Genomic DNA, 24,805 nt, shown 5'->3' on the forward strand with positions numbered 1-24,805 from the left:
TGCTCCTTTGTTTTTTTTCCGGCTTCTCATTTGTTTATTCACGCATCACTCTCACGTTTGTCCATTTCTGAAAGGATCGGTTGTCAGAAACACTTCAATAATCACGCGCACGTTATTGTTAGCAGTTCAAGAAGCGCACGCGAGCGATCGCGAGCTCTGGAGAAAGTAAAACCGCTCGCACTTTTAGACATCCTGGTAAAACAAAAACAGGACATGGCAGATTTTGATCTTCCTGGCTTTGTTCATCTAGACGACGACTTGTTTGTTTGAGCTCGGGCTGACCATGGCTTGTTATTATATGTATATATTATTACGGTGTAATGTTTTGGCTGTGTATGTAAAAATGGTGCTTCCTCTGTTTTTATCCTCGTGCTTGTGCACGTGCGAGTGACGTATCTCTGTAAACCAATAGCGCTCAGCTGCTAGGCACCCATTGCAAGGGCTACCCAAAAAGTGGTACCTTTTGACAGTGGAAGCGGCCATCAAAGCGCACCGTACCGTACCAGTCAGTGGAAATGGACCATAAATGTTTGTTATTCATTCTTTATTTTTGTAATGTTTTAAGAGTCACATTTGAAGCTGTTTTTATATTTTAAACACTAAATTTAAACAACAACATTTTGACACATTTAAAATATTTTGTTGGGTATTTATTTCCAAAAACATCATTTATCTAGCATAATTTTTTATTCTTTAAAATGTATTTTTATATTTATATATTATGTATTATTATGGATCATTCATTTATTTTCCTTCAGCTTAGTTCCTTTATTCATCAGAGGTCGTCACAGTGGAATGAACCGCCAACTTATCCAGTATATGTTTTACACAGCGGATGCCCTTCCAGCTGCAACCCAGTACTGGGAAACATCAATACACACTTATTTACACACATACACATACATACCAATTTAGTTTATTTAATTCACCTATAGCACATGTCTTTGGACTGTGGGGGAAACCGGAGCACCTGGAGGAAACCCGCGTTAACACAGTGCCAAACTCCACACAGAAATGCCAACTGGCGCGGCCAGGACTTGAACCAGCGACCTTCTTGCTGTGAAGTGACAGTGCTAACCACTGAGCCACCAAATCGCCATTATGTATTATATATTTTGTATATATTTTCAAGTGTTGGGTTGCGGCGGAAAAGGGCATCCGCTGCGTAAAACATATGCTGGATAAGTTGGTGGTTCATTCCGCTGTGGCGACCCCAGGATAATAAAGGGACTAAGCTGAAAAGAAAATGAATGAATGAATATTATGAATATAAATATTTTTTATTCTTTATATGTTTTATATTATACATATAAACCTTAAACTCAAATGTAAACATGCCATCTGAAATTTTCTTCAAAAATTAGCATTTCTGGGGTGACACGGTGCCAGTTGGCATTTCTGTTTGGAGTTTGCAAACAGGCGAATAAACTAAATTGTCTGTAGTGTATGAGTGTGTGAATGAGTGTGTATGGATATTTCCCAGTACTGGGTTGCAGCTGGAAAGGCATCCGCTGTGTAAAACATATGCTAATGCTAAACATAAACAGTGCTAACCACTAAGCCACCAAATCGCTATTATGTATTATATATTATGTATAGATTTCCCAGTGATTGGATGCGGCTGGAAGGGTATCCACTGTGCATAGCAAACAGTATGCTGGATTAGTTGGTGGTTCATTCCGCTGTGGCGACCCCTGATGAATAAGGGACTAAGCCGAAGGAAAATGAATGAATGAATGTTTTTACATTTGTAACTCAAACATCTGAGAGCTGCTGCATTAGTCACTGAGGATTTAATTCTCTGCCTGATTAACACTGCAGTTCACAGGTGAAACTAATTGCTGACAATAAAAAAACAAACTTTTGGTTGCCAAACAGGTGGGGCAGGTTCATGGTGGTTTAATGGGAATCCTACAGAGAGCCATGGAGCGATCCTGCCCTCATATTTGGTTCGAGAGATCAGAGATGAGAGATCGCCACCTGGTGACACAGAGGTAAAACAGCAATGAAAATACTAGATTGCTGCCAATCAAATAGAAATCACTTTAAAAATTGCTTCATGCTTTTTAAAATGTCTCTGCTTCATGCATTTTATGTTATCTACAGTTGAAGTCAGAATTATTAGCCCTCCTGTATATTTTATTTCAACACATTTCGAAACATAATAGTTTTAATAACTCATTTCTAATAACTGATTTAGTTTATCTTTGACATGATAACAGTAAATAATATTTTACTGAATATTTTTCAAGATACTAGTGTTCGACTTAAAGTGACATTTAAAGGCTTAATTAGGTTAACTAGGCAGGTTAGGGTAATTAAGCAAATCATTGTATAACAATGGTTTGTTCTGTAGACAATCGAAAACAAATATAGTTTAAGGGGGCTAATAATATTGACATTAAAATGGTTTTTAAAAAATTGCTTTTATTCTAGCCAAAATAAAGCAAATAAGATTTTCTCCAGAATAAAAAATACATTAAAGATCTAAATTGCACATTTAGCGATGAACATTGGAAGAAAATTTGCCAAAACTGTAAAGTAATCTTAAGAAATTTAGGAGTTCTTAATACAATTAAAATTTTGAATCGTTTTTATTGGACTCCGAGTAGGCTTTTCAGGCTTGGGTTGAAGGACTCTGCTGAATGCTGGAGATGTGAGAGCAAAAGAGACTTGATGCATGCTCTGTTGTCCTGTTCTAAAATACATGAGTTCTGGGTTAAAGTGCACAGTTACATTCAGGATGTTTCTGGATGCTGCTTTTCGTTTTGTCCTGGAATATATGTACTGGGAGACCCGTTTATGTTGGGGTCTGGTTTGAAGATGTCTGAGTGGATTCAAATACGTATTATGATTGGAAGACAAATTATTATGAGGGGATGGTGTTCAGCAGGTCCACCGTCATTTCAAGAATGGGTTACGGAATTGGGGAAGGTGGCGGAATATGAAAAAATGACATATACAGTGCTCAGCATATATATGTACACCCCCACAAATCTCTCACTTAAATGAATATTTTCTATAGAAAGCTTTACAATATTATATTTATACATATATATTAGTTTAGTCAGTACTGAAGCCAAATCTGGAGCTAATCTACCAAAATAACTTACAATAATACTTCAAAAATTAGTAACCCAAATTCATATGTTAGGGAAAAATACTAAATAAAATTTTCAAAGATATTTGTGCAAAATTTTGCATGAATTTAATTGTATTGTCTGTCAAATTCTTAAGATGTTCTGTGACTAAAATATTTTTTTAATAAATATATCTGTTTAATAAAGCAGGGCAGCAAGGTGGCGCAGTGGGTAGCACAATCGCCTCACAGCAAGAAGGTCACTAGTTCGAGCCCCGGCTGGGTCAGTTGGCATTTCTGTGTGGACTGTGGAGTTTGCATGTTCTCCCTGTGTTTGTGTGGGTTTCCTCCGGGTGCTCCAGTTTCCCCCACAAGTCCAAAAAAAAACATGCGCTATAGGTGAATTGGGGGAGCTAAATTGGCCGTAGTGTATGAGTGTTTGTATGGATGTTTCCCAGTGGTGGGTTGCAGCTGGAAGGGCATCCGCTGCGTAAAGCATATGCTGGATAAGTTGGCGGTTCATTCCGCTGTGGTGACCCCTGATTAATAAAAGGACTAATTTGAAAAGAAAATGAATGAATAAACAGAGAAATGGATACAAATATTCATTTTCAAAATGGGGTGTACTCATTTATGCTGTAGATTACTTGATAATTTGGATGTTTATCAGAGAAGATAAGGATGATAGTTGGGACTTTTGTAGAATGAATAAGGTCACTGTGGTGGGACGCACGGTAAACGTGTAATTATCTTATCTGATCTATTTATTTATTATTATTAGAGTGTTTTTTTACTTCTATTTGTTCTGTATGTGTGCTTTTTTACTTATTGAGTTTATATTATAAATATGTATTTATTGGATATATGATAACAACATCTAATTACAGGCAACACAGTGGCGCAGTAGGTAGTGCTGTCGCCTCACAGCAAGAAGGTCGCTGGTTCGAGCCTCGGCTGGGTCAGTTGGCATTTCTGTGTGGAGTTTGCATGTTCTCCCTGTGTTCGCGTGGGTTTCCTCCTGGTGCTCTGGTTTCCCTCACAGTCCAAAGACATGCGGTACAGGTGAATTGGGTATGCTAAATTGTCCGTATAGTGTATGAGTGTGAGTGAGTGTGTATAAATGTTTCCTAGAGATGGGTTGCGGCTGGAAGGGCATCAGCTGGGTAAAACATGTGCTGGATATGTTGGTGGTTCATTCCGCTGTGGCGACCCCGGATTAATAAAGGGACATAGCAAATGAAAAGAAAATGAATGAATGAATGAATGACATCTAATTACTGTAACTGCCGCTGTTGGGCAGGCGAAAGTGGGAGCTAAATGGATGTAAAAATGTGTAAACTGATGGTTCTGCTCAATTATTGGTGAAAATAAAAAAATGTAATCATAAAAAAAAGAAATATAAATATTATAGCAAATTCTGTAAAAAAAAATTCCTTGTTCTGTTAAACATTTAGGGAATTTTTTTTTTTTAAATTACAGGAGGGTGAAGAATTCTGACTTCATCTGTATATGCATAAGGACTGGAATCCATTTTTTTTCTGAATGCTTTCTCAGACAGAATTTCTCGCTGTTGCATGCTGGGACACGTCAGTCTGAGTCAGCTGCTATATGCCTCACAGCACAACAGAAACACGTTTATTTAAAACAACACACAATGTTCTGACATGCATTGAAGACTTTGCATTGGAAATTAGTGGCACACTAATATACTCAATATGTTAATTTTCATACATGGAGATGGTATCAAAAGTAGGACGCAACCCTTAAAAAGTTCACATTTTATGTTCTTTTAATAGTTCCTAGGTCAAAATGACTTTAATGATTAAAATAATCTCCCAGTGTTGGCGTGGGTTTCCTCCGGGTGCTCCAGTTTCCCCCACAGTCCAAGACATGCGCTATAGGTGAATTGGGTAAGCTTAATTGGCCGTAGTGTGTGTGTGTGTGTGTGTGTGTGTGTGTGGGTGTAAATGAGTGTGTATGGGTGTTTGCCAGTACTGGGTTGCAGCTGGAATGGCATCCGCTGCGTAAAACATATGCTGGAATAGTTGGCGGTTCATTCCGCTGTGGCGACCCCTGATAAAATAAAGACACTAAGCCGAATGAAAATGAATGAATGAATGTAAGACAAAGCACCAAACAAGGTCTCCGTACATTCATTATTATGGGTTCTTTTCCCAAACACAGCACAAACAGTAGTGATGTTTTTGTGGGCGTTCCCGGATGTGGCGACCAAGTCAATGGTTGGAGGGGGCACGGATGAGCATATTTCACCTTACATCATCAGAGAAGGACACTGTTTCAGAGCAAATGGTTCAATTTTGGTTAAAGATTACCAAAAACTTGCATTGATGTTCATCTTAAAGGTGCTGTATGTAAGTTTTGAGTCTTCTAAAGCATAAGAATATGTTTGCAGATATTTAAGAAATATGCTAAGTGAGCATTCTTGTTTATTTGAAAAACAATGTTGACGTCAGATAGTCTGTTTTGAAAGTGTGTGTCACGTGCTGGAACGGCTGTCTTTGTTTTGCTTCTTTTAACCCGCCGAATGCCAGTTTAGCAATTATATTTGAGCGCCCTGGGTTGCCTTGGTGGAAAACAGCGTATTTCATTCATTCAGTCAGGAAGGCTCTCAAAGCATGCGTCCGTGACTAAGCCGAAAAGAAAATGAATGAATAAACAGAGAAATGGATACAACTATTCATTTTCAAAATGGGATGTGCTCGTTTATGCTGAGCGCTGTAGATTACTTGATAAATTGGATGTTTATCAGAGAAGATAGGGAAGATATTCGGACACGGTTTATATATAGATAGAACACGGTTTAAATCAGCCTTTAGGCTCGATCATCAGACTCGCACCTTTTGGTCCTCAATCTGGCAACCTGTGCTTGCGTTTGTTTTGATTCAGGAGTGCAATACCTAGTTCAACCACTGGGTGTCAAACTTACATACTGCACCTTTAAGCGCAAAAGAAGATAATTTGAAGAATGCTGGAAACCTGTAACTATTGACTTTAATTTTTTGGACTTGATTTTTTTTTCTGGATGTCAGTGGCTAGAAGTTTTCTTCGTTTGTATTTAACAGACAAAAGAAAACTAGTTTGGAACCACTTGAGGGTGAAGGCTCCCATTGCTAATTAAATGTAAATTTTTGCGTGAATTATCCCTTTAAAGCGAGTAAGCTCAGTTCAGTAGCACTCCGGGCAGCTCTTCCACAGTCATGTCAGTACAACTCCTGTCAGCATGAATGATAATTTCCAGAAGCTATTTACTGTTTCAATAACATACAGTATTTTGCATAGCCAATAAAATCTATCAGTGGTGATGTATAATGTGTCAGTGGTGATGGGAAATAAGTACCGAACCCGTTATGGAAATAAAAGAAAACAAAACAAATCTGAAAAATAAGTTATGTGTAAGTAACAATGGCATGACACAAAGAGAATGTCCTGAACTACTAAAACATATTTAATACTTTATATTCAATTCAATTCAATTCCCCTTTATTTGTACAGCGCTTTTACAATGTAAATTGTGTCAAAGCAGCTTCACATAAAAGATCATAGTAAATTGAAACAGTGTAGTTCAGTTTTTAGTGTTTAAATTCAGTTCAGTGTAGCTCAGTTCAGTGTGGTTTAATAATCACTACTGAGAGTCCAAACACTGTAGAGCAAAACCAACGATGTGCAGCTCTACAGATCCCAAACCATGCAAACCAGTGGCGACAGCGGAGAGGGAAAAAAAACTTCACTAATTGACGAAAGTGAAGAAAAAAACCTTGAGAGACACCAGACTCAGTTGGGCATGATCATTTTAATTTCTCCACTGGCCAAATGTCTTGGAGCATCACAGGAATCAGTCTCATGTTCTCCACTCCTCCATGACCACCACAGTAGCTGCTCTGGATATGGCCTGGTCCAGGATATGGAAACCTTGGGATCATCTCGTCGCTGGTCTTGGATCGAATCAGTGACTCTGCATAGTCTGAGGGCCTCGGGAAGAGTATCCCCAGGTGGAAATGGAGAATAAAGAGAATAATTAGCGTAGCTGCTGTTCATAGTGTATATAAACAAGATGCAGAACCTGTGTGGAAACCTGCTAAGTGGTGCACTAAGTGTATGCTTTACTGAACAGATAGGTCTTTAATCTAGTTTTGAATTGGGAGAGTGTGTCTGAGCCTCGGACGTTATCAGGAAGGCTATTCCAGAGTTTAAGAGCTATAAATGAGAAGGCTCGACCTCCTTCTCGACTTTGCTATTCTGGGTACTACCAGAAGCCCTGAGTTTTGAGATCTTAAAGAGCGAGTTGGATTGAAATATGAAATGCTTTTTGGTGATGGCAGCTTAAAGACGCCTCTAATATGGAGAATGAAGTCACATGAATTGCTCAGGTGTGAGTTTTAGACAGATCTTGATGGTTCTGTGGGTCTCGTCTATCAAATCTGATCTTTAATTTGTATTCTCTATTGGATTCAAGTCAGGTGATTGGCTGGGCCATTCTACAGCTTGATTTTCTTTCTCTGAAACCATTTGAGAGTTTCCTTGGCTGTGTTTTGGATCATTGTCTTGCTCAAAAGTCCACAATATCCACAATGGATTCATTTTCATCCTCCTGATAATGTAGATGTTGGACTGAAGCAGCTGATATTCATTTACATATTGACGAAGGGTAGTGGGTTGCTGAAGAACTACTGAGAGATTTCGGCTGCTGTCTGGGCTTTCACTGCTGTTCTACACCACCTTTTCCTCATGTGTTCAACACTTTTACGCTGTGTCATTTCATTTTATTGAATATAACTTAATTTGTAAGTGAATTGGTTTCATTTGCTTTGCATAAATTGATTTCTTTGATTGTTTACAAGATCCAGTGAAAGTCAACAGCACCTTTTCAAATATGTTTTCTGAGAAAAAGGTTGACGTTCAGTACGAATTTCTCACACTGTATGTAGATTGATCCAACTAATCCACACAGGGTCAGGCTCAGGATATACACCATTTGTTCCCCATTTGTTTTCACACAGTGACGTAATGCTGATTAAATGAACAGGAACTGAACTTTGTCACAGTAGCAGATAGATTTAACTCAAACTTAAGTGTGCAATTCAGTTTTCAATAGCTGCTTTAACCAAACAGAAGCTCTAAAAATAATCAGCCAACGGGGTAAGCAAAATAACCTAATGTCAAAAGGAAAAACAAGATTATTTTGCGTGCTTTAAGGAAAAACTCGACATATTATTTCTTAAAACAAGCCCATGTATTTAGCTTGACTAAAAAATGCTTCTTGATATAAGAATTATTTGATATTTGGACTAAAAACAAGACAAAAACATCTAAGATAAGCATTTTATGCAGTGCATTTGATCACCTCTCAGCTCTGTTCGTTGATTTCTTGTTTTCTAATCCTTCACAGGTTAAAAGATCACGTAAATGCCAAAACAAAGCTGCCAATACTCATCTTCCCCGAGGGTAAGAGCATAATGACAGTGAGAAGCACACTGAAATTCAGTTTCGGTGGTATTTCAGGTCCAGCCTGAAGTTTTAACACTTGCACCTGGTTGCCCCTGCAGGCACTTGCATCAATAATACATCAGTAATGATGTTTAAAAAGGGAAGTTTCGAAATTGGAGGAACTATTTACCCTGTGGCTATAAAGGTAGGTTTTCAATGCTTGTCTTTTACATTCTCATTATAAGGCAAATTATAGGGTGATCACCTCAGTGTTGAATTCATTTTAACATGCAGTGAGGTGAGGTGATGTGTATCTTTTTGTAATTAAATAAAAAAATCACAAATATATAGTTTACTAAAATACACATATTGCTCAGAAACTTGAAACTTGTGATTAAAGTATTATAAATGATGTATGAATTAAAAATACTGACATTATTTTAAATTTTAAAAGTTTGTATTAAAGTTTCTAATGTGATATTAGTACACTAGCATTTAAATATTGAAAACAAATAACAAATATGTAATTGAATATGTAAATAAATCATTATATATTATTGCATTAAAGAGTAGATCTATACATCTATATCAGGATATAAATTATACACATACAGTAATATTATATGACAAATTACACATTTATTAGCACACAATTACACATTTATATTTTGTGTGTGTGCGTGTGTTGTCCTTCTGATCCTCATGCAGTGTCTGTGTGTGTTAAATATAGTATGATCCTCAGTTTGGAGATGCATTCTGGAACAGCAGCAAATATAGTTACATGAGCTATCTGCTGCGGATGATGACCAGCTGGGCCATCGTGTGCAACGTCTGGTATCTGCCTCCAATGGCACACGAGGTGAGTGATCGAGCAGCGCACAGCATGTACAGCAGAGGAGAGATATGTGGCCAGAGAAGGCCCAACACTGTAAACACAGAAGCAAATGCTCAGACTATGATTGAAGATTATCAAAAGCACCTTTTATTTTCAGTGAATTCATTCACATGGATTAACTGTTCACCAAAAGATTAAGAATGTGCGCTAGCAAAATAAAGATACATTTGATTTTAAACGGACTTTAAAGGTGCGATGAAATTAAAATGAAGTTTTTAGATGTTAGTATCAGTATTGCTAGCTTTTAGGATATCTATAAGCTAGTGCGCACCAAAACAGTGACAACATTTGTGTTTAGGACAGGGGTCTCAAACTCGCGTCCCGAGTTTGATATGGATAGCATTTTACAGTGTTGTGTGTGTGGAGCTGAACGAACCCACCAATCATGGTGGGGGTATATGGCTCTCAGGGGCAGGACATCGGCTGGACTTGACGCAGGCAGAGAAACATTTCCCAATGAGTGAAAGTTACAGCAGCATTGCCATTGAGTATTTTCTCCCATGTCTGCTGGCTGCCTTGTTACTATTGGGCACAAGCATCCCAGCACGCTTCAGAAAAGGTTTCTTTTAACTTTATATATATAAATAAATATATATATATATATATATATATATATATATATATATATATATATATATATATATATATATATATATATATAATATTTATAAATAAATACATTATTGTACATTATGTATCTTTCCGACAATAGCTTTCCGATATTTATCTCAATTAACTTGAGAAAGAGAGAGAGAATGAGTGCAGCAAATGCTGTGTGGCATTATGGTAGTCATGTGCTAGTTAATGCAAAATTCACTTTTACTATTTTACTACGTTTAACTATTGGTCCTGAACAATATTTTCAACCAATCATCTTTCTTGCGTTTACAATCACTCTCATTGGTTGGTGATTATTGTTTCGCACGCAGTGAGCAGAAAAGAAGTCAAAGTGATGCGTACGCGGCGGGATAAAAGAAAAGCAAGGAACTCAATGCAGCCTAATGTCGTCTGCAGTCACACATCGACACCTGCAATAAGAATCGGACCAATTATAGTCGCACCATTATTTGTGGGTCATTTGCATTGTATTGCCTCACACAATAAACATTACATATATTTCTATATGATGTAAAAGTTGTCAAAACAAATGGCAACAACACAGTGTTGCTTCTTTTTCCTGTAACAACAGTATGGCGGATAACAGTAAATGTAATTATTATTATTATTATTAGCCTATTATTATTATTATTATTATTATTATTATTTATTACTGATTGATTTATTTTCTTATAAATTTTTTATTTGTTTATTATTTTCATCTTAATTTATGTAAAAAAAATTCCAATCCTCTCACATCTCTTAATTTTTATTTTTTTTACACAAAATAAGATGAAAAAATAAACAAATTAAAAATTAATAACATAATAAATTTATTGTGTAAAACCTGAAGCGACCCAGCCTCTCCCAGCCTCTGCCTCCAGCGGCCCTCAGGCAAATTGAGTTTGAGACCCCTGGTTTAGGAGATAAAAACTGATATAAACAAGTAAAGCTTGTAGTTTGCCACTTCCGCCTAAATGGATGTAAATGGTTTTATTCTCGTCACCTCATACTTCAGTTTCTCATCAAATCTTCTGACCGATCAAATGCTCTCTAGAATCTGACATGCCCCGCCCCCATCAAGACACTTCCCATATGATGCGCTTTATCTCAACCTCTCTTACTGGCCGAGCTGTGAGAAAACAAAACGCTATTTGCTGTTTTTTTTGTAAAACTGGAGGAGCTTGTCCCATTCTCACTTCATGTTTCATGAAGCTAGTTCTCTGCAACTCTCACATGGTCGCTCACTGAATCTAAGCAGGGCTGCGCCCGGTTAGTACTTGATGGGAGACCACATGGGAAAGCTAGGTTGCTGCCATTAGTGGTGTTAGTGAGACCAGCAGCTCAACCTGTGGCTTGTGTGGGTCCTAACGTCCCATTATTATATATTAGTATATAATATATATATATATATATATATATATATATATATATATATATATATATATATATATATATATATATATATATATATATTGTATATTAGTATATTGACGGGAACTCTATACTGTCAGTGAGCGCCATCTTTCGGATGAGACGTTAAATCGAGGTCCTGACTCTCTGTGGTCACTAAAAATTCCAGGATGTCCTTCGAAAAAGTGTATGGAGCCTCTGTCCATCATGGTATCCTAACCATCCCCATATGATAATTGGCTTCACCACTCTGTCTCTTCTCCACCAATCAGCTAGTGTGTGGTGTACGGTCTGGCGCAATATGGCTGCCGTCACGTCATCCAGGTGGATGCTGCACACTGGTGGTGGATAAGGAGATTCCCCCCAATGTTTAAAGCACTTTGATTGGCCAAAAAAGCGCTACATAAATGTAAGGAATTATTATTATTATTATTATTATTATTATTATTATTATTATTATTATTATTATTATTATTATTATTATTATTATTAATAATAATAATAATAATATTATTATTATTATTATCAATATAATTGTTATTATTAATATTATTGTTATTATTATTAATATTAGTGTCATTGTTATTAATAATATTATTATTATATAATAATAATAATAATATTATTATTATTGTTATTAATATTGGTGTTATTATTAATATTATTATTATTATTATATATTATTATTATTACTATTATTATTATTATTATTATTATTATTAATGTTGTTATTATTAATATTAGTGTTGTTATTATTATTAATATTAGTGTTATTATTATTAATATTAGTGTTATTATTATTAATAATATTATTATTATATATTATTATTATTACTATTATTATTGTTGTTGTTGTTGTTATTAATATTAGTGTTATTATTATTAATAATATTATTATTATTATATTTTATTATTATTACTATTATTGTTATTGTTGTTGTTGTTGTTATTATTATTATTTATATTATTATTGTTATTTTTGTTGTTAATAATATTATTATTATTTATATTATTGTTCTTGTATTAATATTATTATTTATATTATTATTATTATTGTTGTTGTTGTTATTGTTGTTATTAATATTGTTATTTTATTATTATTATTATTGTTGTTATTAATATTATAATTATTGTTATTAATATTATTTATATTATTATTGTTGTTGTTGTTGTTGTTAATATTATTATTTTATTATTATTATTATTATTAATATTATTATTTATATTATTATTGTTGTTATTAATATTATTATCATTATATTATTATTATAATTGCTATTAATATTATTATTATTATATTATTATTATTGTTGTTGTTGTTGTTATTATTATTATTATTTATATTATTATTATTATTGTTGTTGTTATTAATATTATTATTGTTATTGTTATTATTATTGTTATTATTATTATTTACATTATTATTATTGTTATTAATATTATTATTATTTATATTATTATTATTGTTATTAATATTATTATTATTTATATTATTATTATTGTTGTTGTTATTAATATTATTATCATTATATGATTATAATTGTTATTAATATTATTATTATTAAATTATTGATATTGTTGTTGTTATTAATATTATTATTATTTATATTATTATTATTGTTGTTGTTATTAATATGTTTCGGTTGAGATTGAATAAAAAGGCACATTTCAAAGCACCTCACAGGACTTTTAATGACAAACATTTTTTCAGTGCCACACTGTGAATGTTTATATGACCGATGACACTTACTGACTCATTTCCTGTGTGCACAGGAAGGAGAGGACGCTGTGCAGTTTGCCAACAGGGTGAAGTCAACTATTGCTCAACAAGGAGGTTTAGTGGACTTGGCCTGGTGTGTGAAAGCGTTTGTCCTCAGCTGTCTGATTCAATTGACTGAATTGAATATGAACCTGTTCTTTATTTTGTGTGTGTTTTACAGGGACGGGGGTCTGAAGAGGGCAAAGGTGAAGGATTCGTTCAAAGAGCAACAGCAGAAGAAGTACAGCCATATGGTGGTGGGTGAAGACAGCAGCGACTGAACACTATTTATACCAGAATATACAGTCGAGAAATATTAAATATGAATGAAACTAAAAGATTAACTGCAGATGCTGTAGATCCCAGTTTGATGAGGACTGCACTGCTTTTCGGTGAAGAGTTGAGAGTGAAATAATTGGGTGAAAAAGCTTTTGCATTTCATTAATATAATTGTTTGTTTAGTATTTTTTTGTCATTGAAAAAAAGCACAGAATTGTAATTTCAGATTCGGCGTTGCTTGATATCTCGGAGAAATTAAATAACTTAAAATATTTACTAAATAGACTGTATATACTACTGCTGCTAATATAAATAAAGATATTTAATAAATACACTACCTGACAAAAGTCTTGTCACGCATCCAAGTTTTAGGAACAGCAAATAATAACTTGACTTCTAGTTGATTATTTGGTATCAGAAGTGGCTTATATGAAAGACAAAGGCAAAGACAAAGGATTACGCTTATTTGACCAAAATAAAATATGATCATGCCTTGATTTTGAATAATTAGGACAGTAAGGTCTGACTTTGCTTAGACAAAAGTCTTGTCACTTAACAGAAATAATGTCCAGTATAGAATATAAAGTCATGCAGTGGAAAAAGAATGAATATTGTGTCTGACTCCCATGAGAATCATGAGCTTTATTGCCAGGGATGTTCACACATACGAGGAATTTGTTTTCGTGACAGAGCTTCTACAGTGCAACAGAATTACAGACACAGAACAATAAACAGATCATATATATATATTTATAAAAAGCAGTAAGTAGTGAATGCAAATATACAAATAGACAAGTGTATGTAGAGCTACATTACTATATACAACCTTATATGTGCAGCTGTTATGTGCAGATTGGCATGTAGAGTGTGTTGTTAAATAAGTGTATATGTGTATAAAAGTGTATAGCAAGTAGTGATGTTGGTTCCACATTTATTATTATAAAGTGTTCATGAGATGGATTGCCTGAGGGAAGAAACTGTTTCTGTGTCGGGCTGTTCTGGTGCGCAGTGCTCTGTAGCGTCGACCAGAATGTAACAGTTCAAAGAGGCAGTGTGCTGGGTGTGAGGGGTCCAGAGTGATTTTGGCAGCCCTTCTGCTCGCTCTGGATAAGTACAGTTCTTGGGGAGTAGGAAGGGTTGTACCAGTGATTCGCTCAGCAGTCCGAACTATTCAACGTAGTCTTTGGAGATCGTATTTGGTAGCTGAGCTAAACCAGACAGTTATTGATGTGCAGATGACTGATTCAATGATGGAGGTGTAGAACTGTTTCAGCAGCTCCTTTGGGAGGTTAAACTTCCTCAGCTGACGAAGAAAGTACAGCCTCTGTTGAGCTTTTTTGACAATGGAGTCAATGTGAGCGTCCCACTTCAGGTCCTGAGAGATGGTGGTGCCCAGGAACCTGAATGACTCCACTGCTGCCACAATGCTGTCCATGATGCTCAGTGGGGGAAGAGCAGGGGGGTTTCTCCTGAAGTCCACTATCATCTCCACTGTTTTGAGCGTGTTGAGCTCCAGGTTGTTGTGACTGCAACAACCTAGAGCTTAGATGAGCTTGGAGGACTGCATCCATACATCTCTGCACTGACTCAAATCACTTATTAATAAAGTCATCTGGAATGGCAAAGAAAGCGTTCTTGCAGGACTCCCAGAGTTCATCAAGATTCTTTGGATTCATCTTCAATGCCTTCTCCTTAATCTTACCTCAGACATGCTCAATAATGTTCATTCTGGTCACTGGGCTGGCCAATCCTGGAGCACCTTGACCTTCTTTGCTTTCAGGATGTGGAGGCTGAGGTATGAGAAGGAGCGCTATCCTGCTGAAGAATTTGCCCTCTCCTGTGGCTTCGAATGTAATGGGCAGCACAAATGTCTTGATACCTCAGGCTGTTGATGTTGCCATCCACTGATGTTGCAGATCTCTCGCATGCCCCCATACTGAATGTAACTCCAAACCATGATTTTTCCTTCACCAAACTTGACTGATTTCTGTGAATCTTGGGTCCATGCAGGTCCCAGTAGGTCTTCTGCAGTAGTTGTGATGTCCGGAATACAGTTCAACAGATGATTCATCAGATAAATCTACCTTCTGCCACTTTTCCAAATGATCAACTAGAAGTCAAGTTATTATTTGTTACTCTTACAACCGGGATCCACGACAAGACTTTTGTCAGGTAGTGTATGGGGGATATGAATGGAAATGCATATGCTTTATTATCTCCCAGTTTGGCATAGGATGCACAGCTTTTCTGTGAAGAGATTTAATTGTCAGAAATGATATTAGTTGAAAAAGCTTTTGCATTTTATTGATGTTATAATGGACGGATTTGTAAATTGGTGTTTGGGGTTAACATTAATTTCTGTGTGCTAATTTATTTCCCAGAGCAAATAAATCTTTGTGGTTTTTAATGCTTTTTTGTCAAATGTATTTAATATCAAGATCAGGGGTGGATTTGACCAATAAGCAAGGAAAGTGGCTGCTTTGGGCCCCAAATAAATACCTAGAAGTATAATTTATACCTATAAATTGTATAAATAACCTAATTTTCAATCATATTTTGTATGACGAGGCTCTAAAAAATAAATACTGCATTTTTATTACTTCTGCGCAAAGTGTGTCCCCCACCCTTAATCATGGAGCAGTCCAAATTAGGTAAAGATTTAGTTTTAAAAACATAATTAACCGAAAAAAAATGTAATGAGTTTCCTTCGCAGGGTGGCAGGGCGCACCCTTATAGATAGGGTGAGGAGCTCTGTCACCCGGGAGGAGCTCGGAGTGAAGCCGCTGCTCCTCCACATTGAGAGAAGTCAGCTGAGGTGGCTCAGGCTCAACAGCTGGCCTGGGAACGTGTCTGGATCCCCCTGAGGAGCTAGAAAAAGTGTCTGGGGAGAGGGAAGTCTGGGGTTCTCACCTGAGACGGCTCCCCCCGCAACCCAGCCCAGGTAAAGCAGATGAAAATTAATAAATAATTAAAATAATTAAATGGTAATTAAAATTATTTAAAAATAGTTTATATATTATTTTAGTTGTGAATTAATTTTAAAGAGCCCATATTATGGGTTTTTGAAAATGCCCTTCCATGTAGTGTGTAACACAGCTCTAAGTGAAGTGAAATATCCAGCTAAGGCTTAAATCTGTAAGTGTACAGTGTTTAAAACTATTGATTCATCTATAAAAGAGTCGACTCATAGTGCTTCAAACGAGTCGTCTTGATAACGAGTCATTAGGAGTTTCGCGATGACGCAGCCACGAAACACAAGCCTCGGTAGTTACGCGCGCAAACCAGGGAGATTTGAAACCTGCGGCCCCGCCCACTAACACAGAAAAAACACTAGACACACACACACAGACGCCGCCGGTCGAATGAAGTCACGCTGTGCTCAGATGGATAATATTGACAGTCTCTACCCAAAGATGAGTTGTGAACTGTGAAGAGTCAGTGGTTGAGGTTTATTCACTAGTGTAAGTAAGTGCGATTAAAATTGTTGCCTCGTTTAACTTGCAAATTATGTATTTATTGTGTTTTGTTACTTGTTAACCTGGTACAGTACACGCGGTTACTCTTTATATTCTCTTATCACATGTAAGCCACGTTGAAAACGCGATGCGTGCTGCTTTGTTTACGGATTTAACATTAAATGCTTTTGTGAGCTCGCGTTCCACTGCCGTTTGTCGTTGCTATGGCGATCGTAAGCTAGGAGACAGGAGACTCCTATGTCGATCTCCCTAGTTCTGAGGAGGAACGTGATGTGTTTATGTGTGTGTGTGTGTGTGTGTGTCAGAGAGAGAGAGAGAGAGAGAGAGAGAGAGAAAAAAAAAGAACAGGTCGAGTTTGTGACGCCTAGGGGCTAGGAGACAGGAGACTCGCGTCGCTTTCCTTAGTTCTTCTGAGGAGCGTTGTGTGTGTGTGAGAGAGAGAGAGAGAGAGAGAGAGAGAGAGAGAGAGAGAGAGACTCGCGTCGCTTTCCCTAGTTTTTCTGAGGAGCGTTGTGTGTGTGTGTGTGTGTGAGAGAGAGAGAGAGAGAGAGAGAGAGAGACACTCGCGTCGCTTTCCCTAGTTCTTCTGAGGAGCGTTGTGTGTGTGTGTGAGAGAGAGAGGGAGAGGGAGAGGCTAGGAGACTCGCGTCGATCTCCCCAGTTCTTCTGAGGAGGGTTGTGTGTGTGTGTGAAAAAAGCCTTACACTATGAAGCGCGTGTGCATTGTGACTACTTTTATATTGTAGATTAGCAGCTGGGCATTTCACTCTGTCTCGTGCTGAAGCCTGTCACTGTCGACCAATCGCAGCAGGCTGTCATCGGTCCAATCAGCGCAGATTAGCTTCGCGCTGAGGAGGGGGTTGGGAACAAATGAATCGCTGAACGATTCATATGGGAGTCGTTGGGATAATTAGGTAAAAATAAATGCAGTTTATAAGACCATAAAAGTGTTTTATGACCTTGCATGCATATTAGACTGTTGTTGGAGACCCTTACAACCTAAATATGACCCTATTTCATGTATAATATGGGCTCTTTAAGAAAACAAATAATTTAATACGTTTTACAAGATGTTTTATATGTTGTTATTATTATTTAGCATTAAGACAAAATATAGAAAAGGGGACTGAGTGACCTAAGAATTTAAATAATTATAATAATTAAAATTAAAATTTACTAACCATTTCGTTACAGGTTTACAGAAGGAATAACGTTAACTGCTGAATGCAACCCTACAACAACTGTCATAAGATGGCGCCAAACAGTCAAGAACAGTAGCGTGAAGAAAATGTCGGTCGTGTTTGACCAATCAAAATCGAACAGAGAAATATTTAAAGGGTTAGTTCACCCAAAAATTGTATTATGTTATTAATTACTCACCCTTTTGTCGCTCCAAACTCCTGAGACTTTTTTTTTTTCATATTTGGAACAAAAATGTAGATATCTTGGACATGAGCTAAAGATTAGCAGTTGTGAACTAACATAAACAAAGATTTTTAAAATGCTAAAAATGATCCTTAGCTAAGTAAATTGTAATATTCACTCGGTTAGCTTTGTTGTTATGTATGTTGCTTTTAATTGTATTTTTTTAATCGTCTTTGCATAATTCTACTGAATGATATAAAAGTATAATGTATCTATTATAGCTGTGTAAAATATACAGTTTAAATGTACAAGATCTCTCCTAATTCTTTTGTTACATTTTCCGCTCTTTTTCTGCATTGCTAAAATTGCGTGTATATATATATATATATATATATAATTTATATAATATATTTTTGGGGGGGGTTTCACCATTATGGATAGGACAGTAGAGAGAGAGTATTGACAGGAAAGTATGGGGAGCAGAGAGAGGGGAAGGATCGGCATAGGACCGCGAGGGGGGAATCAAACTCAGGTCGCCGTGAGCACCGGAGTGCATGTGTCGACACACTAACCACTACACCACTGGCACCGACCTAATATTGTAGTTATTAATAAAATAAAATAAAATAGTATTAAACAAAATAAAAATGCTAACAACTTACATGTTGATTGTTTGTTCTTTGTAACAAACGGGGCCTTAATATGCCTCTAGAAATGCAATATTCATTTATTCATTTTCGACTTCGCCTTTATTCATCAGGGGTCGCCACAGCGGAATGAACCGCCAACTATTCCAGCATATGTTTTACACAGTGGATCCCCTTCGAGCTGCAATTCAGTAATGGAAAACACCCATACACTCTCATTCACTACGAACAATTTAGTTTATTCAATTCACCTATCACGCATGTCTTTGAACTCCACACTGAAATGCCAACTGACCCAGCCGGGACTCGAACCAGTGACCTTGATGTCAGGCGACAGTGGTAACTACTGAGCCAACGTGTTGACCCTAGGTATGCAATATATAAATTACTTAATTTGTGTTGAAGTTAATTTGTGATAATCACTAAAATGTTTTGTGAAAACTTCATCAAATTACTGCAAATCCTGTGAAATTGCATTGGACAAAAGGTGTGTGTGAGCTCTGCACCTTGTTAGTGGCAGATATTTAAGGTGCCGTCTAACTAAAGTAACATTTTAAGATGTCATTTAGCATCAGTCTGTTAGTTTTAAGGATGTCTATAGGCTAATGTGCTCCAAGACAGTGACAAAATTCGGGTTTAGAAGATGTAAACCTGACATAAACACCCAAAGCTTGCAGTTTGTCACTTCTGCATATATGAGCCCTCATGTCACGTTTTCATCAAATATTCTGACCAATCAAATGCTCTATAGCAGGGGTGTCCAAACTCGGTCCTGGAGGGCCGGTGTCCTGCAGATTTTAGCTCCAACTTGCCTCAACACACCTGCACGGATGTTTCTAGAAAGCCTAGTAAGTGCTTGATTAGCTAGCCCAGGTGTGTCTGATTGGGGTTGGAACTAAACTTTGCAGGACACCGGCCCTCCAGGACCGAGCTTGGACATGCCTGCTCTATAGTATCTAAAATGCCCCGCCCCCCTTCAAGACGCTTCTTATTTGCGTTTCATTTGATGCACCCTCACTGCCAGAGCTGTGATAAAAATGAAATTCTATTGGCTATTCCTTAAAAAAGGGAGGAGCTACACAATATCCGTCTTGTCTTTGTGGTTCATTTGAGATGATGTCCAATTTGGAATAAAAATGTACATTTTAAAGCACTTCAAGGGACCTTTAACTATACTGACCATGTGTTATTTTCACTTCAGATCAGGTTTATCCTATCAGTGTATATTTGAGAAAACATTAAATAAATTAAAAGCAAGAAACAACAAGCTAAAGGCAACATTGTATGGCATTTCTGTTTGAGCAGGTAAACTGAAGCTGTGTTGTTTACTTTACACTTTTATTATGTTGTTGACTGCTTGTGTTTTATGACACTCAGCTGCACCATTTGCTCATTTATCAGCCATTATGAGTAAAACCCATGTGGTTTTGTGTGTCTGTTGCGTTTCCATGTTGTGATGCACTGTAGATGCTGTTTTAAATGTATACTCAAATATTTCTCCTCTTTTTTTTGCTGTATTGAATTGGGCAAAATATAGATTTACATTTTCCATTCATAATAATGACCAAACCTGGCCTTTTGAGTTAAGACGTTGTTGATTAGCTTTACAAAACCTCTTATTATTATATAAGGGAAATATAAAAGCATGTTAAGAATATAAAATAATACTGCTTATACAAGACATGGCAAAAAGAGGTAAATACGAATATGCGTGTGCATGGTGTGTTATAATGTGTTATAACACAGTGCATGTGGATGATTTTTTATCCTTTTTAGCATCATTGTCTTCAGGATCTTCAGCCTTTCTGTGTTTAATGTGCTCTTTTTGGGGATCTGGAAAGACAAACAGAGATGCTTATTATACACGCATCTGATCATAGACTTTTCATCTATCTGGATCAAGGTTATTATAGTTAACGAAAACAAACGAAAAAGCGAAAACTAGAATTGAAAAAACATTTTCGTTTACTGAAATAAAAATAAAAACGAGTTTTTTAAAAATCTAGAACTGAAACTGTATTGTGTACATACAAAACTAACTAAAATTATAGCAAAAACATCCTTCGTTTTAGTCTTTGTAAATGTATTTAATACATAAACCTTTAGAAGCAAAACTTTTTTTTTTATTAACTCAATGCCACAAGAACAAGTTGTATTACATTTCACATAGTTTCTGATAGTGAATAATAATAATAATAATAAATATATATATATATATATATATATATATATATATATATATATATATATATATATATATATATATATATATATATAAAATAAAGTAAAATTACATTTACATGAAATTAAATGTTTTCAGAGCATTACATGTTTTCAGTGCTTTTTTGTTTTGTGATTGTTCTAAAAGATTTATATATATTTTGAAGTCATTCACAAAATGGGTAAAGTTTGGTTTACACTGAGCCCACTTTTTCTTATGTATATGGTATTTTCCTAACAGCATAAACAAATTAAAAATATATTGTCCTTTACAGTTCAGGTTCTCATTATCAGAATAAAACAGTACATCAAATAAACCAATTTCTATCTTATTCTCCATTTTTTTTTTTTGTTAATAAACAATTCCAAATCTTTCAAAAATATTCTTGAGTAAATACAATGAAAAAAGATGCAAAATTGTTACTTTTTCTTGAACACAAAATTCACACATATATGAAACATTAAGTTTAAATCTTTCCAAAACTAAGCAAAACTATTTACTTCGCGATGCCAGTTTTACGCTTGGTGTTAGAGCCATACGGCACCTCGGAATTTGACTGCCATTGGCCTGGTCAAGCAGGTCCTCCTCTAGTCAGTCCTCGCTGTTGCTCCCGCGACAAAAACAACAACTAGACATGACAGCAGCACGGTAACACTAAACACGATCCGAGCAGACTCTTAAAAGTATTAATTTAACACATTTGTGTCCTGTCCAATAATGGGTTTTATTTCCGTAATAGTGATCCTAATCGATAACGAATCATTCTTTTAACCGGATCTTCTAAGTGAACCGGTTAAACTAGTTCACCAAATCGTCTCCAGTAAGCACCTATCCACAAAAACTTACTTTTTAGCATACCTGAGACCCCCCTCTGACTCGAAATAAACCAATTTCCAGAGTTATTCAGTTATTAGAACATTAATATTACACAGAGATCGGATTTGAGAACGGGTGAACTCATAATAATGCGCATGTGTGATTCAGTAATCCGAACACATGATAGCCTGCTGTGACTGAACTAAACTTGAACAACTGCAGGCAGCGCGGGTAAACCACTGCGGTCACGCCATCTGCGGTTGCGAGAGAGACGGTCACGCTATCTGTGCTTTAAATTGTAGTGCGCGTCCCTGGTAAATCGAGGGATAAAATGAGAGGATCTGGCGAAACGTAAGTTTATTTCACAGAAATAGATAACAGAATAACAGAAAATCGTAATGGAATTTAAATAAGTGAATCATGCTTCAGTTGAGTTGCAAAAATTTATTTAAAGTAACTTTTCAGATCATGGTGATATTTTAACTGACTGAAGTTATGATTGCTGACTACATAACGTTATTTTTGATATGCTGAGCCCAAACATGGGGGGATTGTCAAGAAAGATCCGGTTCACGGAAAAGATCTGACTTTCCATCACTACTGTGTATCCCAGAAGCAGCCTTGCACACATACTGAATGGTAGGCCTGCTATCTTGTGGGCTGTTGTATTTGAGTTTGAGGATGGGTAGATGGTAGGGTTCATGTGTCCTCTGAATTTCAAAATATATCTTTGGTTTAGTTATTGTACAATATTCTGTTGATTTTGTATCTTGCACCTAACAAATATCCTAATTTATATATATATATATATATATATATATATATATATATATATATATATATATATATATATATATATATATATATATATAAACTAAAACTAACACTGAAACTAATTAAAACTAAACTAAAACTAAGCATTTTTTTTATTTAGAAACTAACGAAAACTAGTAAATCTACCTCTAAACACTAATTAAAACTAACTGAATTTGTAAACAAAAAGTCAAAACGAAATAAAAACTAATACTAATAAAAAATCCAAAACTATTATAACCTTGATCTGGATCTCTGTGTTTTTTTATCTCTCACCTTTTGAGTAAACACCCTTATTTAGACCACTGGTGTGTGCTTTCTCGTTGTTATCTGCATCCTGGAAAAAAAATGGTGTCATTATATATTCTTTACATTTTTAAATGTTCCTAAAAGGGTAGTGTCACAAACAGGAGCAAGTCCTGAGACAACAGAGGTTAGGACCTAATTAGAGTTTAATAAGATTATTCAAGCGGGCAAACACAGTCAAAACAGTGTGTTTGGTACTCTACCCAGGCTCATTCTGAGAACGTAGTCCCGGGGACGTTTCTGGAGACCGCGAACTACGTCCCGGGAGGTACGTATTTTTTCAGTTTTTGTTTTCGCGAAGTCGCAAGAGGCCGCTGTGCGCGCTTTTTCCCACGCTGTTCTCGCGTAAACCCGCTAGAGGGCGCTGTCGAACGACCTTCCGCCTGTCTGCCTGGATGACAGGATGATTGACCGTGCGACCGGCCAATCGGCTGACCCACCCTCCTCCGTCCCTAAACCCAACCAACGACGATTCACAAAAGCCGTCCAGAAAAAGAAAAGCCCTCGTCCGATTTTTACCACGTTTTCGGATTTTAATCACATTCTCACCCTGTGACGAACTTGTTCGCTTAATTTTTTTGGATTTTGTTTTTGTTTTCTTAACTGATTTCTGGAACCGCTCTTCCCCGGACCCGAACCCGGTCGTCGTCCTCGTCGTCGTGGTCAGCCCCTCTCTGCGCCTCGAGTCTGCCAAAGTACACAAAGAGCTAACCGGACAAACTGGTTGCAGAGGGAAAGCCCTCCACACGGAGGCGAGCGGCCGGCCGGCCGGCAGGCAAGCATGGAAAGGAACGGCGTCACACCGCCCCGCAGCGTTCGCTTAAAAAAATGAAATGCAGCCGTACGTACCCCTGGCTACGTATTTCGCGGTCTCCAGAAACGTCCCCGGGACTACGTTCTCAGAATGAGCCTGGGTTGATGGTACTTGAGGACAATCCAAATAAAGTAAAAAAAACAGGCATAAGGTCGAAATAAGCGGCAAAACAGGATCAAACAATAAACAAGGCTAAGGTCAAAAACAGCCAGGCAAAACAAAGAACCATGCAAAGACTCCATGCAAAACTGGTGTATGTGTGGTCTATAAATAGTCTGAATGATCAGTGATCACAAGTCTCAACCATGATCGGCAACTGGTGTGTGTGACATGGCCTGATGGGATTTGTGGTTCCTTAACAAGACATATGTAGTTCACCAGCGATCTGTCAGGAGTGGATCACTGGAGATCTTGACAGATAGTTCACACAAAATTACATGTAAAATCATGTTATATTTTTCTTATGGATAAAGTCTTATTTCTTTTAGTTTGGCTGTAATATTTTTTAATGTAAAACCCAATGTTTGTTGTTTAATAACTTGACTAATTAGCCCATTTAAGCCTTTAAATTGCACTTTGAGCTGAATATCTTGCAAAAATAACTAGAAAAAATTATGCACTGTCATCATAGCAAGGACAAAAGAAATCAGTTGTTAATTATGGCCGTTTGCACTGAGTGGTACGGTTCGGTGCACATTTATGGCACATTTACATTTATTTCCACTGTCAAAAGGTACCAAAAAGCGAACCGTACCACTTTTTGGGTACCCTTTCGGAAGGGTACTTAGCACAACAAAAGGGTACCGTAAGACAGAGCTACTGTAGACACACAGCTGAACACTATTGGTTTACAGAGAAACGTCACCAGCGCATACACAAA

General features: G+C 36.5%; 1 protein-coding gene across 1 annotated transcript in view; it reads left to right on the forward strand.

Annotated features, from left to right (window-relative positions):
• The window catches only part of agpat9l (1-acylglycerol-3-phosphate O-acyltransferase 9, like), a 45,990-nt gene extending 30,116 nt beyond the window's left edge, over positions 1-15,874 (forward strand). The window contains exons 8-13 of the mRNA XM_056457338.1: positions 1,879-1,994; positions 8,487-8,542; positions 8,644-8,729; positions 9,255-9,383; positions 13,203-13,282; positions 13,370-15,874. Coding sequence (XP_056313313.1) covers positions 1,879-1,994; positions 8,487-8,542; positions 8,644-8,729; positions 9,255-9,383; positions 13,203-13,282; positions 13,370-13,469 — 567 coding nt within the window. The 3' untranslated portion in view covers positions 13,470-15,874. The remainder of the gene's footprint in view (positions 1-1,878; positions 1,995-8,486; positions 8,543-8,643; positions 8,730-9,254; positions 9,384-13,202; positions 13,283-13,369) is intronic.
• Positions 15,875-24,805: the final 8,931 nt, after the last annotated feature.

The sequence above is a fragment of the Danio aesculapii genome, chromosome 5 (assembly GCF_903798145.1).
Source record: "Danio aesculapii chromosome 5, fDanAes4.1, whole genome shotgun sequence".
Taxonomy (NCBI): domain Eukaryota; kingdom Metazoa; phylum Chordata; class Actinopteri; order Cypriniformes; family Danionidae; genus Danio; species Danio aesculapii.